Source organism: Meleagris gallopavo, chromosome 1 (assembly GCF_905368555.1).
Source record: "Meleagris gallopavo chromosome 1, MGAL_WU_HG_1.1, whole genome shotgun sequence".
Taxonomy (NCBI): domain Eukaryota; kingdom Metazoa; phylum Chordata; class Aves; order Galliformes; family Phasianidae; genus Meleagris; species Meleagris gallopavo.
The window spans coordinates 42,241,443-42,262,765 of NC_139404.1; the positions used below are offsets into that span (position 1 = coordinate 42,241,443).

At 33.6% G+C, this 21,323-nt stretch overlaps 1 protein-coding gene and 1 long non-coding RNA gene across 9 annotated transcripts in view; one reads left to right on the forward strand and one right to left on the reverse strand.

The window, feature by feature from the left end:
* CEP290 (centrosomal protein 290) overlaps nucleotides 1-21,323 on the reverse strand; it is a 52,413-nt gene that overhangs the window by 11,401 nt on the left and 19,689 nt on the right. For 7 of the 8 annotated variants that reach the window (XM_019613633.3, XM_010708849.4, XM_085222472.1 and 4 more), the window contains 21 exons: nucleotides 19,843-19,945; nucleotides 18,611-18,841; nucleotides 17,944-18,117; nucleotides 17,179-17,290; nucleotides 15,933-16,138; nucleotides 13,837-13,988; nucleotides 12,956-13,067; nucleotides 11,749-12,204; nucleotides 10,774-10,938; nucleotides 10,436-10,543; nucleotides 10,214-10,348; nucleotides 9,438-9,704; nucleotides 8,260-8,367; nucleotides 7,524-7,723; nucleotides 6,436-6,649; nucleotides 6,093-6,230; nucleotides 5,786-6,007; nucleotides 5,110-5,226; nucleotides 3,665-3,810; nucleotides 2,525-2,680; nucleotides 1,567-1,690 (listed from right to left, as the gene is read on the reverse strand). In XM_019613633.3, the coding sequence (XP_019469178.2) occupies nucleotides 1,567-1,690; nucleotides 2,525-2,680; nucleotides 3,665-3,810; nucleotides 5,110-5,226; nucleotides 5,786-6,007; nucleotides 6,093-6,230; nucleotides 6,436-6,649; nucleotides 7,524-7,723; nucleotides 8,260-8,367; nucleotides 9,438-9,704; nucleotides 10,214-10,348; nucleotides 10,436-10,543; nucleotides 10,774-10,938; nucleotides 11,749-12,204; nucleotides 12,956-13,067; nucleotides 13,837-13,988; nucleotides 15,933-16,138; nucleotides 17,179-17,290; nucleotides 17,944-18,117; nucleotides 18,611-18,841; nucleotides 19,843-19,945 (3,646 nt within the window). Of the gene's footprint in view, nucleotides 1-394; nucleotides 1,049-1,566; nucleotides 1,691-2,524; nucleotides 2,681-3,664; nucleotides 3,811-5,109; nucleotides 5,227-5,785; nucleotides 6,008-6,092; nucleotides 6,231-6,435; nucleotides 6,650-7,523; nucleotides 7,724-8,259; nucleotides 8,368-9,437; nucleotides 9,705-10,213; nucleotides 10,349-10,435; nucleotides 10,544-10,773; nucleotides 10,939-11,748; nucleotides 12,205-12,955; nucleotides 13,068-13,836; nucleotides 13,989-15,932; nucleotides 16,139-17,178; nucleotides 17,291-17,943; nucleotides 18,118-18,610; nucleotides 18,842-19,842; nucleotides 19,946-21,323 lie in introns of all 8 variants that reach the window. The other variant, XM_085222481.1, reaches the window with a different exon arrangement.
* LOC116216730 (uncharacterized) lies at nucleotides 149-20,250 on the forward strand. The gene is made up of 3 exons (XR_004160046.2): nucleotides 149-448; nucleotides 1,854-7,775; nucleotides 19,302-20,250. It is a non-coding gene; the product is annotated as an uncharacterized LOC116216730 (long non-coding RNA).

Sequence of the window (21,323 nt, forward strand, 5' to 3'; positions counted from 1 at the left end):
AGGAAATCCTTTTGACGATACAATAATCTGTAGGTTTTATTTATGTAATTATGGAATTAACCATATTACTTATTAATGCACTATTAAGATTATATGAATAATGTACTGTTTCAATATAGGACATTTTTTTCTAAATGTATGTAATATCACACCATATGTCTCTAAAGAATGATCACTGGGCTGCATGCATCATTATGATTATTTGTAAGCTTTTTGCATCAAAACTATAGAATTGACAACTTAGTTGTGAACTGACATACAAATGAATTGTGAAAGTGTAAGATTTGTTTTTATGGACCATTTGGTAATGACTTCAATATCACTGCAGATCATTCAGAACTATTCTATGTCACTTCTACAGAAAAAATGCAAGAGGATTGCTACAGTATCAAACCTCAGGCATTTCACAGGGTTCTGGGGTTGTTTCAACTCCCTCTGTATCACTTTGGTAAGTTTCACATTTATTCTCTGCGGTGTGTTGATTCATTTCATTATTCACATTTATTCTTTGTCCTTCATCATCATTAACTTGATTAGAAGGTTCTCCCGAATAATAGTGATTGCAGCTCCTTCTGTCAGGATAAAGCTCTTCTACACTTTCTTCTTCATCAACATTTGATTGCTTGCATATTTCTTGCTTTCTGTCCTCCTCTTCAAATTCCAAATTAGTTTTTCCATTCTCAGGCTGGGTTACATCTTCTTCTTTATTAGTGCAATTCTCTTCACTATCTTCAGCTGTATTGTTGTTTTTCAATCCTTCCCGAGAAATATCTGTGTCTTCGCACTTTTCATTATCTTCAGGATGCTGTTGCTCAGGACTGACTTCTGTGCCTGCATCCCTGGTAGCCTCATGGCCTTCATTATGCACAAAGGAACTTTGTATGCTTGCTTCCTCATCTATTTCATTGTTATCAGAAGTGCTAAGATTAGTCTGATGTTTGGTTTCATCCCTATTTGAAACAGATTTCTTTTGGAGGTAATTCAAATACTTCTTTTTATTGATACTGACAGGAAGAGACTTGTTCAGTTCAGTTTGATAATATGTACTCTAATTCAAGTTGAGGACAGAATGAAGCATGCAAGAAAAGCAGAAGACAGTAAAACAAAAGAAGAAATAAAGAAACAGACTGTACTGTTGAATTTATTTCCTGAAGAATTAAAAAAATGTAGTAACCCAATATTCACAATATAGTTAACTTTGTACAAATCAAAGCAGAACAAACCACATCTAATGTAACTGAAACGCAGCTAAAAATCTCCTCAAACTCTGCGTGCCACATTTTTCAATCAACGTGGTGAATAAAGTAGTCACTCAGTTGCAGACTCATATTTTTGACAATATATATCCCTTATTTCTCCACAATAGGAAATGGAGAATTTCAGCTTCTACCTGCAGAACTCAGAAACTAGTTCTTTTTTTCTATACAAGAAATGGAGTATTTCATATTCTGTTTTAGAACAATGATTATTTGAAATAAAATTTCCCAAATGATACAGAATAGTAACAGATAATAAATATTTTTGTTAAGTAGGTGCAGTGATAATAGAATCATATTATTAGCTTACCGAGGGCCTAGAATATGTCTCTCTTGAACACTGTCTCTGCAATTCATGAAGCTTTTCCTGAAGGTATTGATTTTTTAAATGTAATTCTTCTACAACAGAATCTCGTGGAATTGCTTGCTGTGTTCTACATCCAAAAATGAATCAAGCCAAAATAAAAAATGGCTATTAATACAGAAGAGCATATCTTTATGTAAAACAAACGTGAAATTCTGGATTACTGGACTGAAACTTCTAATTTTAATGGACTAGTCATACTAAATCAGTGTTATCCATATACACTATTTCAGCTAATCCCCTGAATCAAGAGTACCTACTTTGGGAAAAGGAATCTGCTCTTTTGAGATGTGTGCACCTTCTATTACTGAGGTACACTATGCATTGCAATAATGGATACAATGATTAGGAATACACTGCATAACTACAACATCTAAGTTCCAGAATCTTTCATCAACTAGAAATTATTACAACATTACTTAAAAGGAGTGGTATGTTTTTTTAAACTGTTTCACTTTTAAAATAATGAAACAATGTTGTATAATCTCTGTACATGCACAAGCTTTAAGTTTGTTCCTCATAGACTCATAGGGCTCTTGCAACCTAGTCTGTTTTTTTGTTTGTTTGTTTTCTTTTTTCCTAATTGTATCACTATTGTATCACAGAACTAATGGATCTTTACACAGATCTTTTCTCATTTTGATGAGAAAAACTTCTTTGCAAAAGTGTTGTTAAGCACTGGAATACATTCCACAGGGAGGGGGTTGAGTCACCATCCCTGAATGTGTTTAAAAACCATTTGGATGTGGTGCTCAGGGACATGATTTAGCAGAAGGCTGTTAGTTAGGGTAGTATGGTTAGGTTGTGGTTGGACTTGATGATCTATGAGGTCTTTTCCAACCTGAGCAATTCTATGATTCTATGATTTCATATTTTTTACAGATTTTCTTGAAATGCCTCTCACCTCATGTGAGCAACTTCATTTTCTAAATTTACATTCCGTTTCCTTAGTTCTTCCAGTTCTTTTTCAGTCTCAGAAACTCTTACTCCAACAACACGGTCAACAGTAACACCAGTATTTTTCAGTTTCTTCTGAAGAGTAATTTTCTCTTTTTCAGTCCTGCAAGATGCAGTAAAATAGCAGCTAAAATGTTATTTGTATTTGCTGACTTGCTTTCTTTGGGAGAAAATTTATTTCTTACCTCAAATAATTCTTGTAATTTATTTTGTCACTGTACTGTACCACCCTTTTCGTTAATTAAAGTTACCATACAAATAGTGACTGCTTTACATAAATAAATAAATCACAAATATTGGAAAAAATAGTGACCATGAAGTTAACAGCAGACATGTCACAAGTCATTTGTTGTTCTTGACTGTGTTTTATCTTAAATTTCTGAAAGATTTGCTCTAACCTCAGACAAATGCCATTTTGAAGCAATTTCAATCAACAATCTAACAGTTACACATTTCTATCACTGCACTGATTTTGTAAATAAACATTTAACTTCACTTACTTACTCAATTTCACTGCTATCTATCATCATCATTTGGAGGTCATCACCAACCATCATCACTGCAATCCTGCCATTACTGTACTGAAGTAAACTTAACTTTCATGGAAGCCATACAAATGTGGTTGTTTTTTTTGTTATGTTTTGTTTTAAAAAAGTTTCTGTCTCATCATGCTATAATTGTCAGTACTGCAGTAGCATAACAAACAGTGGCACACTATCCAATTCTAATAGTCTGATTCAATAACACTGAGGTAAGATTCAGTCCGTCTCGCTGAAACTTTTACTTGTTACAGGGAAACAACAGAACACCATATACAAGAAGCATAATAAGGCACATAAATTAGTTGCATTCATAGACAGTTAATTCTATAGGTGTAGAAGAAAAGAAACCTTGTGTTTTCTCTGCAAGTGAAAGGATACTTAAAGGAGTGGCCTGCTGCCTGAAAATTAAATAATTACTTTAATCTCAATAGCAGTATCTAATGTAGGCATCCATCTTGTAATGAGCTGGTATGATTATGTGGCAAAAATATTTGGATTTCTCCTATGCCATCACTTTGTAGCAGAATGTATTAAAAACAACTCACTTGGAATAAAGTTCCTTCAATGTAGTGAACTGTTTAGCTAACGTATCGGTTTCCTTTTCCTTTTCTTTAAGTTTGTTCCGCATCCCTTCCATTCTGATTTGCCATTTTTTACTTTCTTCCCATCTAATTATTTCCTCTTTCGAGGTCTGTGAAGCACATACACAAATTATGTATTTCTTTTCAAACTGTTTTCTTAAAGCAAACAAACAGATTGGAAAACCATGCACAGCATATTTTACATTTTTAAATTTGAAACATCAAACTATAATCAGTCCAAGCTGGATACTCTAAACTTGCTGCAGTAACTGGCATAAAAGGCTGATGCAATTTAATGTTATATTATCAAATTCATCTTCACGTTTTAATGTTCACTTAAAAAAAAAAAAAAAAGTGGCAGATTTTAAAAAACTTACACAAACTTGTGAAATATATCCTTTTAATTTAAATTACAGGTTTGTAAAGAAGTTTGTAAAATTAAAGAAAAAGAAGGGCTTTTCTATGCCAATTTACAGGACAGCTATCCTCTTCCTTGCAGCTCACTAGGAGGTTTTATGTTCCTGCTGCAAAGCTGCTCATCTGTACTTTCTTACAGTTACAATTAAGTGCTTATAAAATACGCATCAATTAAGACCTTTATGTATGTGATCACAAATGACTACTGAAAAATCATCCTGTAAACAACCTTTTTATTGTGTCACTGGATTTTTCCTTTCCTTCATTTCATTCCTGTACTTTCTGTCCTGTCTTCACTCTAAAGTTACAGTTACTAAAAGACAGAAAGTAAATTCTTGCAAAGAGGAAAAAAAAAAGATTTTGAAAAATGTCTTTAAACACTAAGCAGTAAGTATATAAAAAAAATCTCAAACTAACTGGAAGCATAACTTTAGTCTTGAAATCATACTTAATATTGTAAAGAGTATGAATGATTACTGTGATAAGCCAGTAATTGAAAATGGAAAAATAACAAGCAGAGAAATTGTAAAATGAACACATCTCCAGAAGATCATAACTTCCTGGAAGCGGAGACTGCTTTTGTGAAGAATAACCACTTACAGACACATAATCACTTCACACTTTTTGCTCCTCAAGTACTTCACATTTCTATCACGGCACTGATTTTGTAAATGAACATTTAACTTCACTTACTTACTCAATTTCACTGCTATCTATAAAATCTTAGTTTTCTACAACCTGTGGACTTTTAATTCTACAAAAAGGGCAGGAAAGCATTAAAGTAGAAGCACTTAGTACTAAGCAACAAACAGTAACTTTTGTTACTGTTTGTATTCTACACAGAATACAAAAAAGTGACTGACATGTAACTGCTTTTGATTTTATCAAGTTTGGCTAGTTCACAGTTGTTTTAGGAGGCAGTGGAAAGAGCTGAACTGCCTACATTTAGGATGATATCTTTCAAAGCCACAGTATTTGTATTCATCACATACCTTGTCTTCTTTTATACTTTTTTTTTCTACTTCTTCACACTTCTTCTCAAGTTCATTTTCCAATTTCTTAACTTTCTTCTGAAGTTCATCAATCAGATTTTGCTCACCAACTCTGTTCTGAAAAATTACTCTCAACTTAAAGTTTAATGACCACTACCTAAGTATTTTTCTCCCCACCAAAAATAAAGACTTGAATTCCAATTGGTAGAATTAGCTTACAACCTAAATGATCCTTTAAAAATTATCTTTACTTCAACAGTTCATTCAACAATTCGTTCAACAAATGCATTCTAAACTTAATTCAGTAGTAAGTAGTTGAGTTCAAAAACAAAATTGAGACAGTTATACTTCCGAACAGAGAAGTGAGGGCAGACAGGAAGATCACAAAATTCAAGCTAGCCATTCTTAGCAGCTTTAAAAGTGGCAATTCATCTCTTCAGATTCTTAAATTTGTTACAAGGAAAACATATTTTTTAGCCTGTTCAGTGTATTTGAGACATACTTCCAACAGGAAAAACTAATAAGCTCATGTGTAACCCAGCTGATAGCAAACATACAATTTTAAACTGAGTATTGGTCTCAATGCCTGTCAAAGGTAGTTAACCCTCCATCAAGCCAGCCCATCTAGTATAAAAGCTTGACCAAGATGAAATACAGTTTAAAAAATTTCTTCTACCTGAATACCACTGGTTAGCCTCCTGGTCCGTTTCTTCAATTCTTCATTTTCCATTTCGATTTCATTTTTTTCTCTCATCATTTTAGTAAGTGCCTTTTGTTTCCTCTGAAGTTCTTGGTTCAGTTCATCCCTTTCATCTAACAAAGCACTCTCCCTGTTTTTACTTAGTTTAAGGTTATCTGTAAGTTTTGAAATCTGATTATTCAGTTCTTCTATTTGTGTCTAGAGAAAAAAAAAAACAAACACAAACCATCAAGATATACCAGATACATAATAATAGAATACAAAGACATTAGCTTGTACTCACCATGAGCCTCTTTGTTTCTCTGTCAACAATCTCCTGAACGTTCATATATGCCTCTTTTTGTGACGCTGCAGAAATTATCTGCTGTTCAGCATTAGCAGTCATTTCTGCTCGAAGTACCAAAAGTGCTTTACTCAAAGCCTGAAAATAAAAAATGCAAGTTCTAATACCAGAAGAAGCTGCTAATATGAACATCAGAAAACAACAAAATGCAACTGTATTTTATGTTAAATTATGCAATTATATTTCACCTCTTGCTGTAGCATACATATAATTCTTAAACATTAAGCCACTTTAAGCATTAATTTTTGTTTATGACCTAGATATGTAATTTTTGTTGACTGACTTTCTGCTGCTTCTCTTTTAGGGCTAACTGGTTCTTCAGCTGTTCCACTAAGCTCTTCATTATTGTTGTAGGTGCTCTCTTATTTGCTTCTTTTTGAGCCTCTAGTTCAGCTTTTACATTGGCTAATTCCTTCTCCACGTGAGACAGCACTTTCTTCAATCCATTTGCTTCATCTTTCAGTAGTTCCACATCAACTGTGTGCTTTTCCTGAAGCCTAATGTAAAATAAGCATTAATAGGGCACACTGCTTAATTATTAGCTAGCAAACTTCAAATAAAACAACAATGTTGTATTTTGTGTTGTTAAAACAAATCATTGTACAAACACAGAATGGGCTGGGTTGGACGGGACATCCAAGCTCATCTATTTCCAACCCACTTGTCATGGGCAGGGACACTTCTCACTGGGTCAGGCTGCCCAAGGCCCCAGCCAGTCTAGCCTTGCATTCATCTGGGGATGGGGCATCCATCCTCTGGGCAACCTGTTCCAGTGCCTTACCATCTCATGAGTAAAAAAATGGTATACAGTTTGAGAATAGCAAAAAAAATTTAAAAAAATAATAAAAAATAATAATAAAAAAAATCTTAGCAAAGAGTGTCTCCACTTAATAAGGAAATTATTCAAGAAAAATTGACAAATCAATCTGTAACAATGTTCTAGTTTAATTCTTCCTGTCCTTGACTGCTACGGAAACCATCAACCTTTTTTCTTTTTAACAAGTCTTACATTCCCATGTGTTTAAACTTGTCAGGCAGCAAGTTCAAATGGGTGGTAGAGAGTGCAGAGGAAGTATAACAATACCTTAAAGACAACTCCCATACCAAGACTAATTAAATACTTTGTTTTTGATTGGATGGCACGAAGTTTACAACTGAAATACATTTTCTCAAGCTACATTTTTCAATATCAGCCTTAATGAAGATCTTCAAAGCAAAAATAGTTTACATTTACCAACCATAATAACTCTTACATTTTTTTCAGCTAAACCTAAATATCAGCTAAAATACGCTCAATTCAACAGACCACTTCAGTAACAGCAATGCATAGCTGACCAACAGTGACTTAATGGTGACAGTCTAAAAACTTACTGGGCTCTGATGGTCTCAAACTCTTTGATTTTCATTACAGTAATCTGTTTTTGTTTCTCCAAATCAGATGATGTTTTCTTTAATTTACCAACAAGCGAAGCAAGAGAACTGTCCTGTTCTACTACAGTTTGCTCCATTTCAGCTAAACGGAGGAAGTGTTTGTTGCTGTTAAGTGATAAAGAAGGATCTTCCATTAACTCCTGTAAAAAAGAACAAATGTGTGTGATAAACACCTTACGCTTTAAATCAAAGGTTAGTGATGCATTTTAAATTCAGTTCTAACCAAACATTAGTATCTAGCAATTTATCTACTGAGATACAATTCCTATGCTACTTTGAAAAGAATTTTGCAGGTGGAAAAATCTACAGAATAACCAATTACATATGGCTGTCACCTTATCATCAATTGTCAAAGGAAAATCTGCATTAAAATGAAATTAATGCAACTGACTGAAAACAATAAAGAAAAAATAAACCTCCCTTCTTCCCCTTTAAATCTATAGATTAGATTAAGAACAATGATCTTATAGTCTAAAGCAGAAACTTTGTGTTTTACACTTGTCCTCTAATTCATCAATGTCAAATTCAGGAATATCTTAAGTTCTTTCTGTATTGACCATCTATTTATTTTTCATCATCACTATTACTTAATTTTGACTATAAAACTGTTCTTTTGAGTAACCAATTTCAAAATATAGGAACAACTTCACTAATCCCACAAATACACATAACTCACCAAAGCAGTCTGTTTCAATTTATTAAGAGAATTCTCAGTACACAAATCTAACTTCTGGTGTAGAGCTCTAATGTCTTCTTCATGTTTCTTTGCTGTTTCCTCTTGTTCCTGTTAGTTCAAAATAAAAATGTGATTCTACTGATGCACATGGAACTGAAGTACCCTCCACATAGATTCTTCAGTTATTGCTCAGTATCGTTTCCTCCAGTTCTGTTTTTCAAAAGACTTCTCATCTTGTTAATGATTATACCTTTCTTTTTTTTTTTCCCTTTTCTCAGCACTTACTACTAGAAAAAAATGGACTATTACAGTTTTAAAATATATTGTAAGTAGTGTACTGCAAAAGAACAGGAGCTAGAAAGCAAACACCAAAAGCTGTTTGTGCTCCTCGCCAACTGTGTCTCACTATGGGTAGTGATATTCATACTATATAGTTTTCAGGGCTGTTTAGACTAATTTTAATGTGATGCTATGGGTTGAATGTCTACTAGCTGACAGAGCATAGTAGGTTCATTCTTAAGACTGCATCTTCTGTTTTATTTCCTATCCTAGAACTTGATCTTTCTCAGATAAAATAACTATATACGTTAACTAAACAATGATGCTTCAGATATGTGCTTCTGATCCAAATACACTAAAACAGAGGCATCTTTAGTCTTGAAATATCTCCTAAACAAAAGGTTTATTGTTTCAAAATACGCTTTAAGAATCTAAAAATTATAGAATTTGCTTTAAGAATACAATAATATGCTTTAACACAAGGTTATACTTTAAAAGTATATTTTAAATGTCAGCATATTTAAGAAGTGTGTTTTCCATAAATGCTTTTCTTTCATATGTCTTCCAAATTTACTACAAGATGCAGTCCACAGATCACTGGTGCAAATACTTGTAAAGTCTCTGGAATAACGGAGTCCACTTCTCACAGCAAATTTTTATTATCTTCCTGTCATACTAATTTAATTCCTAGACATAGACCATATACATAAACCTCTTGACTAAGCAAACCTCTTATTTAAAGAAGTTAATAAATTATACATGAACTTTCTACAGAAAAAGAAAGAAACAAAACAAGTAACAGTATTCTGTTCTGAGACAAAAAAAAAAAATTTCCACTAGCAGTGAGGTCAACAAAAACCTTACAAATGGAAAAAAAAGTTTATGCAAAACATAAATACCTCTCTTGCTTTAGCAAGCAGATCTTGGTATTTTTTTAACATTTCCTCCTTCTGATTTAATCGTAATTGCATATTTGCAATAGTTTGATGAGCAATTTTTATTGCATGATGGTACTCTGGATCATCTTCTTTTTTGCATAATTCAGCTATTATTTTCTCTTTTTCTGACGTTGAAGGTAACTGAAGTCTAAGTTCACTTATAATTTTATCCCTCGATAAAACATTTTGTTCAGCTTTCCACAGAGCAGCTTCCTTTTCTTTTAATTTCTACAACAGAAAACAATTATTGAATTCACAGAACTCAAATGCTGCAAAAAAAGAGCTTATATTTTAAAAAATCTAACAAGATTTGTCTAAATGGGTTTACAATCAAAAGGTTTTCTGTATGTAATTTTGGCTGTATGGAATTACTATTAGATCAAGAAAGCTCCAGGGTATCTTCTGCTTACATACTTTGTACTGTCCCACTTTGTACTATCAAAACTAATGTGGTGGTGTTTTTGAAATTAATAAACTGAATGCTGTACAAGAACATCCTATCCTAGTAAAGATATAATCTAAATTAATCAAAAATGTTCCCCAATAATCTGTCCCAACTGAAAGAACTACATAACTGCAAATAAATATATTATCTACATTTTTTCTGAGTTAAAATGTTTCTAAGGGAATCAACACATCTGATGGACATTCATAAAAGGTATTTGTTAGAGAAATATAATTATGGACATAGAAATACAACCTTTATCCTTTATATGGTACGTTACACATTTAATTACCTCCTCTAGTGATTTGCAGGTTGCCCTTGTTTCCACAATTGTTCGAACATGCTCCTGAATCTTCCTCAAAGCCAGCTCAAGTTGTTGTGGGAGGGGCAAACTAGGGTCTGGAACCGATCCTGTTGCCTCTTCACACTGTACAGAAAAATTTGTATTCATATTATACAACAGCTCTGAAAAATGTGCTTCTTAATTTATTTATAATTAATTCAATGCGTGTACCTTTAGTGCAGTACTAAGTATTTCATTCTGTTGCTGATCATATACATCTAATTGGCGCTGCAATTCTAATTCCCTCTGGTCCCATGCCATTTGCCTTTCTTCGTGAAACTGTAACAAATGTTTGATAAAAGCATTTTACTTATTAAAGGCAATGGAGAATTTATAACCAACTTAAACAGAAAAAAAAATAATGAAGTGCTATTCTAATAGCCCATTTGCTATTAAAAATTATTACAGAACTATGATAAAAACATCTGTTGCAAATCTTACTACCAAGAATAACTTCAAAATCACTTAAAGAATATGCTGTTTTTCAAGTAGTATGCAGAAATGCATACCTTGTTCTGCTGCACAACTTCTTCTTCCAAATTATTGATTGTGCATTCGTATTCCGAAATTATGTTATGCAAATACTTCATCTCTTCCTTTTGCTTGACTAATTCTCGATTGAGTTTAAGTTCCTGCAGATGGAGTTCCTCCATCTTCATATGCCATTCTATTACCTAATAATGAAAGAGAAACAGTATTATCATCTACCAAGCCTACAAGCCACCTAGATGCAGTTACACTTTGAGGAAGGGCAGCATTTATCTAAGCAAGGGAAATATTCTGCCTTTTTAAGTTTCTTCCTTTGAATGAGGCACCATGGTAAGATTATGAACTGCAAAAGGAATTATGAAAAGCACAAAAGACAATTGGATAGGCAAAATGTTTCACCCACGCTGACTAAAACCTCTCTCTAAATAATTTTCAAATGACCTAACCAACTACACAGGGATTTGGAAGAGAAGTGAGAATGCCTTATTCAAATTGCAAAGCAGTATTTTTACAATAGCAAAATATGGCTGAGTAGAATTATATGGCTATAATAACATTTCTGAGCATACTTCCCTTGGATCTATTTAGAAGTCAGGAATTTGTAGCAAAGATTTCAGTACAAGCTCATGTAACAGAACTTCAGAATATTACTCTGCATTTAATTTAATTTAGTGCATAATTTAATTTAATTCATAATTTAATTAAATTTAATGCAATTTAATTCACAGTAAGACCCTATTTCCTATGCCACTTAATTAGAAAAAGAAAATTAGTAACTCTGACTGCACTGACTTTTACACAGCAAATAACTAATCATGTTGCTACTTTTTTAAAATAGGAAAAACAATAATGACAGCTGTCTTATTCTGACACAGTACATTTTGAGATCTTGAAGCTCTACATTAAACAGAGGTTCAGGAAACACACTGAAATGAAATTTAGCATAAATGCTAAATTAGATTCAGATTGCTACTCAAAGCTGTAAGAAAGCAAACCTTCTGAGCTCCTCTCGTATCCTTCAATGCATTTAATAACTCTTCCAAACTTTTCAGCTTCAACTCCACCTCCAGTGCTCTGTTTTCTGCATTTCGACGGTCCTGCTGGGCGCGCTGGACTTCTTCTAGGATTTTCAGTTTGTCACTTTGTAGCTGAATCATTGTCCTCGAGAATTTTTCTTGTTGTGCTAAAGGTAGAGCCCCACTAAACTGTCTCCGCAAAGACTGAACTGTCTGTCGTAGATGTTTTGCTCTATTCCTTCCTTCCAGTCGGGCAAAATATAAGGCATGCTCTTTGTCATTAAGTTTCTGCTCTAAATGCAGATTGTGGATTTCCACTTTCTTTAGTTTCAATTTTAGAGTCTCCAACTTGCCTATAGCAATGGATTCACTGTCTTGAAGGGCTATGATACGCTGATGCAGTTTAGCAATAATTGCTTTTTCATCAGACTGTGCCTAAGAAAAAAATTATAGATCAAAATAATTTTTCAGGTATATTAATGGAGTGTATTAATGCAGCTATTACCTTTTGTATTTTATATATTGCATGATTTTTATTCCACAGATACAAGCCTCTAAAAAAAACTTTTTATTTTCCCAATCTTATTAATACAGCCATATGTTTAAAGTAGAACTTTTTCAGATACCAATCTTAAAAACTGTTTCCTTCCAAAATACCACGGAGTAGGGAAGAAAAGCAAACCGAATATAATAACATAAAAGCCAGCAGAAGTGTTATATCCAGGGATTGAAACCATTCTAGAAGACAGAGGCAATCCCAAGAAATTGTTTTAGCTTGTAACAGAAAAAGATAGCGAGCTTTATCTTCAAGCTTCACAAGTCAAAGCCTGTCTCATAAAAATAAAAACATAAAAAAACACTACCAACACTCTTGATTTTCTGTTTAAAAATTGACCCTTATTAATTATATAGGAATATATGTAAATAACACAGAAATAAGCTCAGGATCTTTTTTTTTTTTTTTTTTTTAGCTGTACAACTAGAAATGAAAAAAAATATATACACAATTATGAAAGTAAATACACAAAATTCCTGAAAGGGTATGAACAAAGGATTGGTTTGGTAAGATCCTTCTGAAATACTTTCACAGGTTCCTCATTTACTGTAAAATTATTTCATTTCTTCCTTGCCCCGAGAAAAAAAAAAATTCAAAGCAGAGTGCTAATAAACATTAATATTGCTGTACCTGACAGTCTAAAACTTGCATTCTAAGAGATTCCACTTCCTTCTCTCTGCATTGCTGACGTGCCTCTAGAGCTTCAACTTGCATTCTTGCAACATCAGACAGTTCTCTCAACCTTACAGGAAAAACAAGAGCATTGTGTTGCTTCAAACCACCTAATAACTTGTTAGTTTTTCTACACTGAACATGCTAAGAAAAGATGTTTATTTTGTACCCTCCTATCAAATATTTGAAGTTTGTTTTTCAGTGCTTTTCAGCACTCTTCTTTACTGCTCAGGAATCTTGTTAGAAAAATTCTTTTGTATTGCTTCTCACCTTTTATGATGGATTTTTCCTGTAAGTTTCCTACCAGTAATCTTCTCAAAGAAAACAAAGTCATGGTTTTTCCTTGAAGTACCTCTCTCCTTCTCTGTTTCTCTCCCAGTTCAAGATGTAAATGCGCACCAGGATTCATTCTCTATTACATTCCCTGCTTCCCCAAGTCTAATGCCCCATTTTCAGCATCAGAATCACTGCACATATCCACAGACTTTGCTAATTTAGGAAGATAGCAGGATTATGTTATTTGTTGTGGATGGTTGTGGCATAGAAACAGGAAAAAAACCTTAACTAATTTGTTTAAACATGGTAGCAATTAATATTTTAGGACACACTTATGATTATCTATCCAGGCCAGCATTTAATTCCTTGTTCAAATCACGAGTCAAAAAAAATGAATTAAACACTTAATTTCCATTCTAAATTTGGCATATATAAATGCAAAAAAAAATCAAACATTGAAAAGTGTTATATGCAAGTATTTGAGCCAGTACAGTTTTTTGTTGTTGTAGTTGTTTTTCACAAATCCAAGCACTGCATTATTTATTTGTTACCTCCGCACTTACTTCGATACTTCCATCTTGAGCTCCATCTCACGCTTCTCTAGGTCCATGATTTGTTGTCTGTCTGCATCACTCACTGACTTACTTACACTATTTGACAGTTCATCTCTTAATTCCTGTTCCACTTTCTGTGCCTCAAGATTGATTTTGGTGAGCTTAAAAAAAGAAGCAAAAAAAGAGAACGATATTGTAAGCACACAACTGATCCCAAACCTGCAAAGAAAACAAAGTGCCCAAAGTAACTTCTTTTAAAGGCATTACAAAACACTGTTCAGCCACATTTGAAAACTAGTTTATTTTCTCTCTGCTTAAATATATTTTTGTTCACAGCACTGCATGCATTTAGGGGGAGATATACAGATCAGCGTGGAACAGATTTCTAAATTAAACCCTATTTTAATTAGTGAATTTTCTTAAAATCGTTCCAACAAAGATCTTGCTTTTAAAAGAAAAAAAAAAGAAAAAAAAATAGTAAAACTATAAGCTCTTTAGGAAATGAACTGTTTTACTTACATATTTAATTTACTGTGCAGCATATTGGGATCAATAACAGAAATACTGGCAATAACTGTTCAGAGTCCTAATACCATATTTGTTTTGTTCTTTTTTAAAGACACCTTTATCAACAACCTGATTGTTAAATATTGAGTAAACACAGTATCACATCAAAGAGCATTAGGAAAGATGGGGCACATGAAAAACATTACGGGACACACAGAACCTTAGGAATTAATTTACCAAATACAGTTCTGGCAGATTAATTTGATACAACTCATCAATAAAATAATAAGCACAAGTCTTACAAAGAGAGGCTGATGGAACTCGGACTGTTCTGTCTGGAGAAGAGGAGGCTCAGGGAAGACCTTATCACTCTCTATAGCTACCTGAAAGGAGGTTGCGGTAAGGTGGTGATCTGATACTTCTCCAGTATAACTAGTGATAGGACAAGAGGGAATGGTCTCAAGTTGCACCAAGGGAAGGTTCAAGTAGGATATTACAAAAAAATTATCTCTGAAAGAGTGTTCAAGCACTGGAACAGGCTCCCCAGGAAGGTAGTTGAGTCACCATCCCTGGAAGTGTTCAAGAAATGTTTAGTTGTTGTACTGAGGGACATGATTTAGTGGGAAAATATTGGTGGTAGGTGGACAGGAGTAGGTGATCTTGGAGGTCTCTTCAACTTTGGTGATTCTATGATTAAGAAAATAATTAATTTCCTAAACAAACAAAACCATTTGGTATATCTTATTATCTGGATTTCATATATTTGAGGCAGTACTCTGAAAAAAAATCAAACTACTCAAATAGATGTTCTTATGGGAACTGTGAAAAGGGTAAGAAAACAAGGTCACATTGAAAGAGATTTATGAGTTTAGAATGTGAAGATTTCCTGTTCTCAAAGTGATAGCGCAGTTTTCATTAATTACCTGAGAAAATGCCTGAGCTATTAATGAAAAAGAAGAAATTATTCCATCACAAGAGGCTCTAAGAATATCAGAAAAATTAGAATTTAAAAAATTGAATAAAGTCTCCTACTATTAAATAATGAATTTATAAAACAAACTTTAAATAGAAATACTGCAGACAAAGAAATCCACCAAGATTAAATCTGATGTAACAAGTAATTATAAGGATCATCAGCTTCAACAGCACATTACTTCTATGCCTGTATTACAGAAAATTCTTGGCATGTCACATAAGAACATAGTCTGCAAAAGAATCATGACATTCACTTACAAAGCTCTAACAATTGAAATCAATAATAAGAGGAAAATTAGCAGAGAAGATTGTATGAATTAGACATAAGAAACGGGTGAAGAATAGGCTTCTTCCTGTGAGTCTCCTGATAAACTAGAAAACTATGTCAAGTTGCTCATCATGTATTTTATAGAGGACAAATGTTATTTGAAATAAACGGTCAGTATTTATGTTTTTTAACAGATGTTCAGTCATGCAAATTTGCAGCTCATAAAAGGCATCTGTATTTTGCATCATAAATTTGTCAGTCAAAATGATACATAACTGAGTAATACTTTTCAAAAAACTCAAGTAAATGCTTCTAATGTGTGTCAAATTATGTTGTTAATTCTGAACACACTTACCTCAGCAAACTTTGTTTCCAATTCGAAATTGCGTTCTTCTACTTGCTTTAAAGTATTCCTTAACTGTTCATACATATGTTGAGAATGTTCTGCTCTCTGTCTTTCATTTAGTTCCTTCATTTCTAACATGGCAATTTTCTTAGAAATTGATGAAATCTCACTGTTGGTTATTGCTTTCGTTGCCTTGTCCATGGCACTGTCATCCCCTATATTCAAAAATATTTACATTACAGAATACACAGGCTGATTCAACTAAGAAAATTATTTACATCTTGAAGGAGTCTCTCTTTATCCTTCTTATATAAACTTTATCTAAACATACATTAGATTAGATGTCAGAGAAATGTTTTACTGAGAGAGTGGTGAGATGCTGGAACAGGTTGCCTAGAGAGGCTGTGGATGTCCCATCCCTGGAGGTGTTTAAGACCAGATTGGATGGGGCCCTGGGCAGCCTGGTCTAGTACTAACCTAGCAGCTGGCAACACTGCCTGTGGTAGGTGGGTTGGAATTTGATGATCCTTGAGGTCCCTTCCAACCCAAGCCATTCTATGATGCTATACTGATTTTTAAACTGGAGGCACAGCTATTTAAAAAGTATTGCCTTATTACTTTTTTTAAATATCTGATTAGGATAAAATATTATTATCCATTTTAAATGTGTGTATCTGCAACTGTGGTTAGAAAACTAACAACTGCTTTCAGCGTTTACTTCGTTTTTCTTCAGCTGGTAAATCTTCAAGAAATTTAATTAAAAATCTTTGAAAGAAAAATAACTGAATGAGTTCTTCTTGAATAATGAGAACAGATGTAAAATATAATTAAGAAAAAACATTTTGTTTCAGAACATGAATCCAGAAAAAAGAGATCATTTTCTGACCACCAATGAAGTACTTTAACTGACAACTGAGTTAGAAAAAAATAAAAAAATAAAATCAGTAGATATAGCTTTGCAAGTTCTGTCTTTTAAACTCTTGACCCAACTATCCAAAAGTCAATGCAAAATAGTTTCCAGAGGAAGAAAACAATCTGGGTTTGGTAGAATAGGTAAGTAAAATGAAACCAAACAAAAGAAGAAAAAAAATCACACAGAAATTATTTGAAAAAATGAAGACTATTATAATGCAAGATACAAAATAATGTTGACTTTTTTCTTAAAACAGATACATGAATTTTAAAACATTGTAAAATACAACTTTTAAACAGAACCATTTGTTTTTTAATGTTGCAATTCGACCTCCATACTTACCCAGTTTAGTCATTTGTTCCCAAGCCTGTTCTATAGTATGAAGTTTCTCTTTTGTGATTTCCAGTTCCTTATTCAAGAAATTTATCTGTGCTTTTAAGGATTCATTTTCATGCTACATGACAGAAAATTTGCAACATAACAGCAAACTATTAAACTTTAGCAGACTTGATGTTTATTATCTATAAAATCTAAAATTAACACATTTTACGTAAGTACAAATTTATGTTTTGGAACAGAATAGCTTAAGTTGCCTCATAAGCTTTTTCTGTTGAATTTTACTATCAAATTACCACTACCACAAATATTTAGCATTACAGTGACTTTGGTTCCTAGATTTCTATGTCTAATTCTAGATGGTCTAAGTTTGTCATATTAAGCATATCATTTCCAGCAGGAAGAGGAGAAGTACTTCTGGAGGATATTTCATTTTGCACCTAAGTACATGTTTGAGATTGATCAAAAACAATACCAGCAACAAATTAAAGAACCTTTTAAGCGTGGAATGAAAGCTGGGACTTTTCATGTTTCTTAATACACTGACAAATTACCAGTAAACAAATTAAAATAGTAATAATTGGACTTGCTCCAACATCTCATATTCATCATAGAAATGTTTTAACTTGTAATTTTAGTGTTAGGACTTGCAATGCTACAGAAGACAAGTTCTGTCTTTCTATTAACCCAGCAGAAAAAAAAAAAAGCAGAATCAAAGTACAGTGAGGTGTAGTTTTGAACCTTAAGGCTCAAAGGTAACACAGACTTTACCTCCATGTGTTCCATGTTTGTTGTCCGCTGGACGAGCAAATTATCTTTTTGTAACATATCTCTGTATTTAGCAGTTAATGCATTATACTGCTTATTAGCCAGTTCTAGTTCAGACAGTGGAACACTACCATCCAACACTTTTTGTAGAGCTGCAATCTTGAAGCTAGCCATTTCCTATGAAAATAATCAATATAATGAGTTAATGAGATTTACTAGATAAAAATTACTTCAAAGAAAAAGAGAATAATAGTTATTACAATGTTAGAATACGATACTGTTTTAACTTACTACATTAATATACATCTTTATGCACTGTTTCCAACAAACACTGACAAAATTTTGCTGGTACAGAACTGTCCAGATGATTCTATCATTAGTTACCTCTACATCATGACACATTTGTAAAAACATACTTTATAAAGATGGCTTAATGCAGGTGCTATCAACTTGAAGGGCCAAGAAGTGTGATATGATTTCATATGACACTGTCAATATAAAGAACTTATTGAAGCTATTTCAGAAGAAGAAAACAGATCTCATATTATACAAAGAATGCTTTGACAAAACAGCATTGAGCAAGCACTTACATGAAGTATTCAACAAACGAGTACTGCTCAAGTTTTTTAAAAAAGTATATTTACAGCCAAACTGTAAAAGTAAAATATACCTTGAATCGTTGCAAATGTCCAATCTTCCCTTCAACTGCAGTCTCCATATGTGTAATTTCACTCTTCAATTTCTCATTTTCTTTTCTAAGACGTCGTTCTATCTCAAGTAGAGTGGTATACTGCCTTGTTAAGGACCTTTCATTAACGCGTAAAACAGTTATTTTTCTATTATTTTCTGCAAGCCATTTTTTTGTTTCATCTGGATCCAGCTCAAGTGCACTGAGTAAATTCTGTAAAAATACATTTTTTTTAACAAGAATCTTGTACAGATATATGGTAGAATTCAAATCCATTGATGTTGACAAGTTTCCTTTGTAAAAATACATTTTCAAAACTAATTTTAATAATTCCATTAATCTGAAATAATTTAGTTTTGTAGTAAAATATACATGCAGACTAAATATATGCATAAACATACAAGGAAAGAAAAAATCTAAATCTTCGAAGTCATTAATTTCTGAAGAATAGTTTCCAAACTTAGAATAAAAATAATTCTCTACGGATTCATCTGTTTTCATTCTTTTACTAACCTTATATATTTCTAATCATAATAAAATGTTTTTGAATTATCTTCTAGACTAAATAAAATTAGCATAGTACTTAACAAACACTAATAATGACCTGCTTTGAGACCCGTATTTTCAGAACTAAGATCTGTAAAGTAACCACATGATCTCTGCGCTCTCATAGGTACATTCGTGTGTGCACATGTTTGTACGCATATATAAATCCTGGAGGGGCTGTGGAAAGAAACTACAGTGACTCAGGTCACAGAAGACACTTGAGCTTCAGCTTTACTGTTGTACACATCAGCCAAGAAGACAGGGAAAAGGAACTGGAGCTGTAAAAATCCCAGATTTCTCCAACCCTAATGAAGAAGAGTAGTCCTTCTTGTGCCTCCTGGAGGCCTGAAGCGATTCAAAAATCTAGTTCCTAACAACTAGCATGCTTTCTGCTTTTTAGGCCTACAGTAAAATGCTATAGGTGTCTTAACAATATAATAGTATAGTTTACTTTTTGTATTCTTGATACTGAATATACAGTTCCCTGACAGTTAATTACATTTCAATAATAAATAAATAATTTCCCTTCTGATTAGATTTGAATTGAGCAGATTTTCCCTGTGCAACATTTTGCTATTCTAATAAATGATAGTACTGTTTTATAATCACTCTTTATTAGCTTCTACTTATCAATATGTTTTTAAAGAGGAAGCAACAAAAGTACTTACAGAGTATTCCTTTATTTTTGTAGCATCTTGTTCTTTTTGCTCCTCCAGCTTTTTCTTTTCCTGTTTCATTTCTTCTGATTCTTTCTGCCAGTTTTCCTTTTCTCTAAAACAGTAATTAAATACATTCATTCAGAATCATGAAGCACTTGGTGATTTTCAAAACTGTATCTAAGCCAGCAACACTGAAATAGTGCAAACCAAGATTATCATCTTTTTAAAGCAATAATGTAATTTTTTAAAGGTATTATAACTTATAGGTGGATAACTGAAAACTGAAAACTTATCTCCTCTGTTTGGGTTGCAGCTAGATTAACAATTTCCCTCAGGAAATAGGCAAAATTAAACTTAGAATCCTCATATCCAAGATCAGCATCAGAGGTCCAAATTAAAAAAAAAAAAAAAAAAAAAGGCAAGCAATGGCTGTAACCTTAACTCAAAGTCATTCCTTCCATAGCATTCATTTTTGTTTCAGATGCACAGACATCATCGTTTCCCACTCTAACTTTTCTATTTCAGTTAAAAAAAATAAAAACACAAAACCACTAAGCCTTGCAGTGGCCCAAATTACTCTCCTCTATTAAAGAATCTCCTCCCCCTTATTTCAACCTGTAACACATTTAGAGGTGCCTCGAATTATCACAGAATCATAGAACTGTAGGGGCTGGAATGGACCTCTAGAGATGACATCATCTAGTCCAGCCCCTCTGCCAAAGATATCTCCCTAGGCCAAGTTGCACAGCTAGGTGTCCAAGCAAATCTTGAATATCTCCAGAGAAGGAGTATCCACAACTTCTCTGGGCACCACCCTTACTGTGGTCCATCATCCTTACTGTGAAGAAGTTCTTAGCACATTAGTGCGGAACTTCCTATGCATCAATTTCTGGCCATTTCCCCTTGTCCTGTCGCCACGCTCTGCTGAAGAGTCTGGCCTCGTTGCTTTGTCTCCCTCACCTTGGTATTTACAGACATTGATCAGATCTTCTCTCAGTCTTCTTTTCTCAAGGCTGAACAGATTCAGGTTCCTCAATCTTTCCTCATAACAGAGGAGCTCTAGGCCCTTGATCATCTTCATGGCTGGACTCTTTCAAGGAAACCCCTGTCTTTTTTGTACCAGGGAGCCCAGAACCGGATGCAATACTCCAGGTGAGGCCTCAACAGGGCAGAGTAGAGGGGGAGGATCACCTCCATTGACCTGCTTTTTAATGTACCCCCAGGACACACCGCTGGCTCACGGCCAACCTGCTGTCCAACAGACACCCAGGTCTTTATCTGCAGGTCCCTCCCTGTGACTGAGGTATGTAATCAAGTTGATCAAGTAATCAAAATGAGGCAATATATAATACGCCTTAATGCCTCAATGCTAACATTATCTGGGAAATCTTAACAGTAAACAAACAGAGGCTCCTACAAGATGAAACACTATTTTTCCAAAAGTCATCCAGTCACTGCTATTCCAATCCCAAAACAGAAAGGATACAACA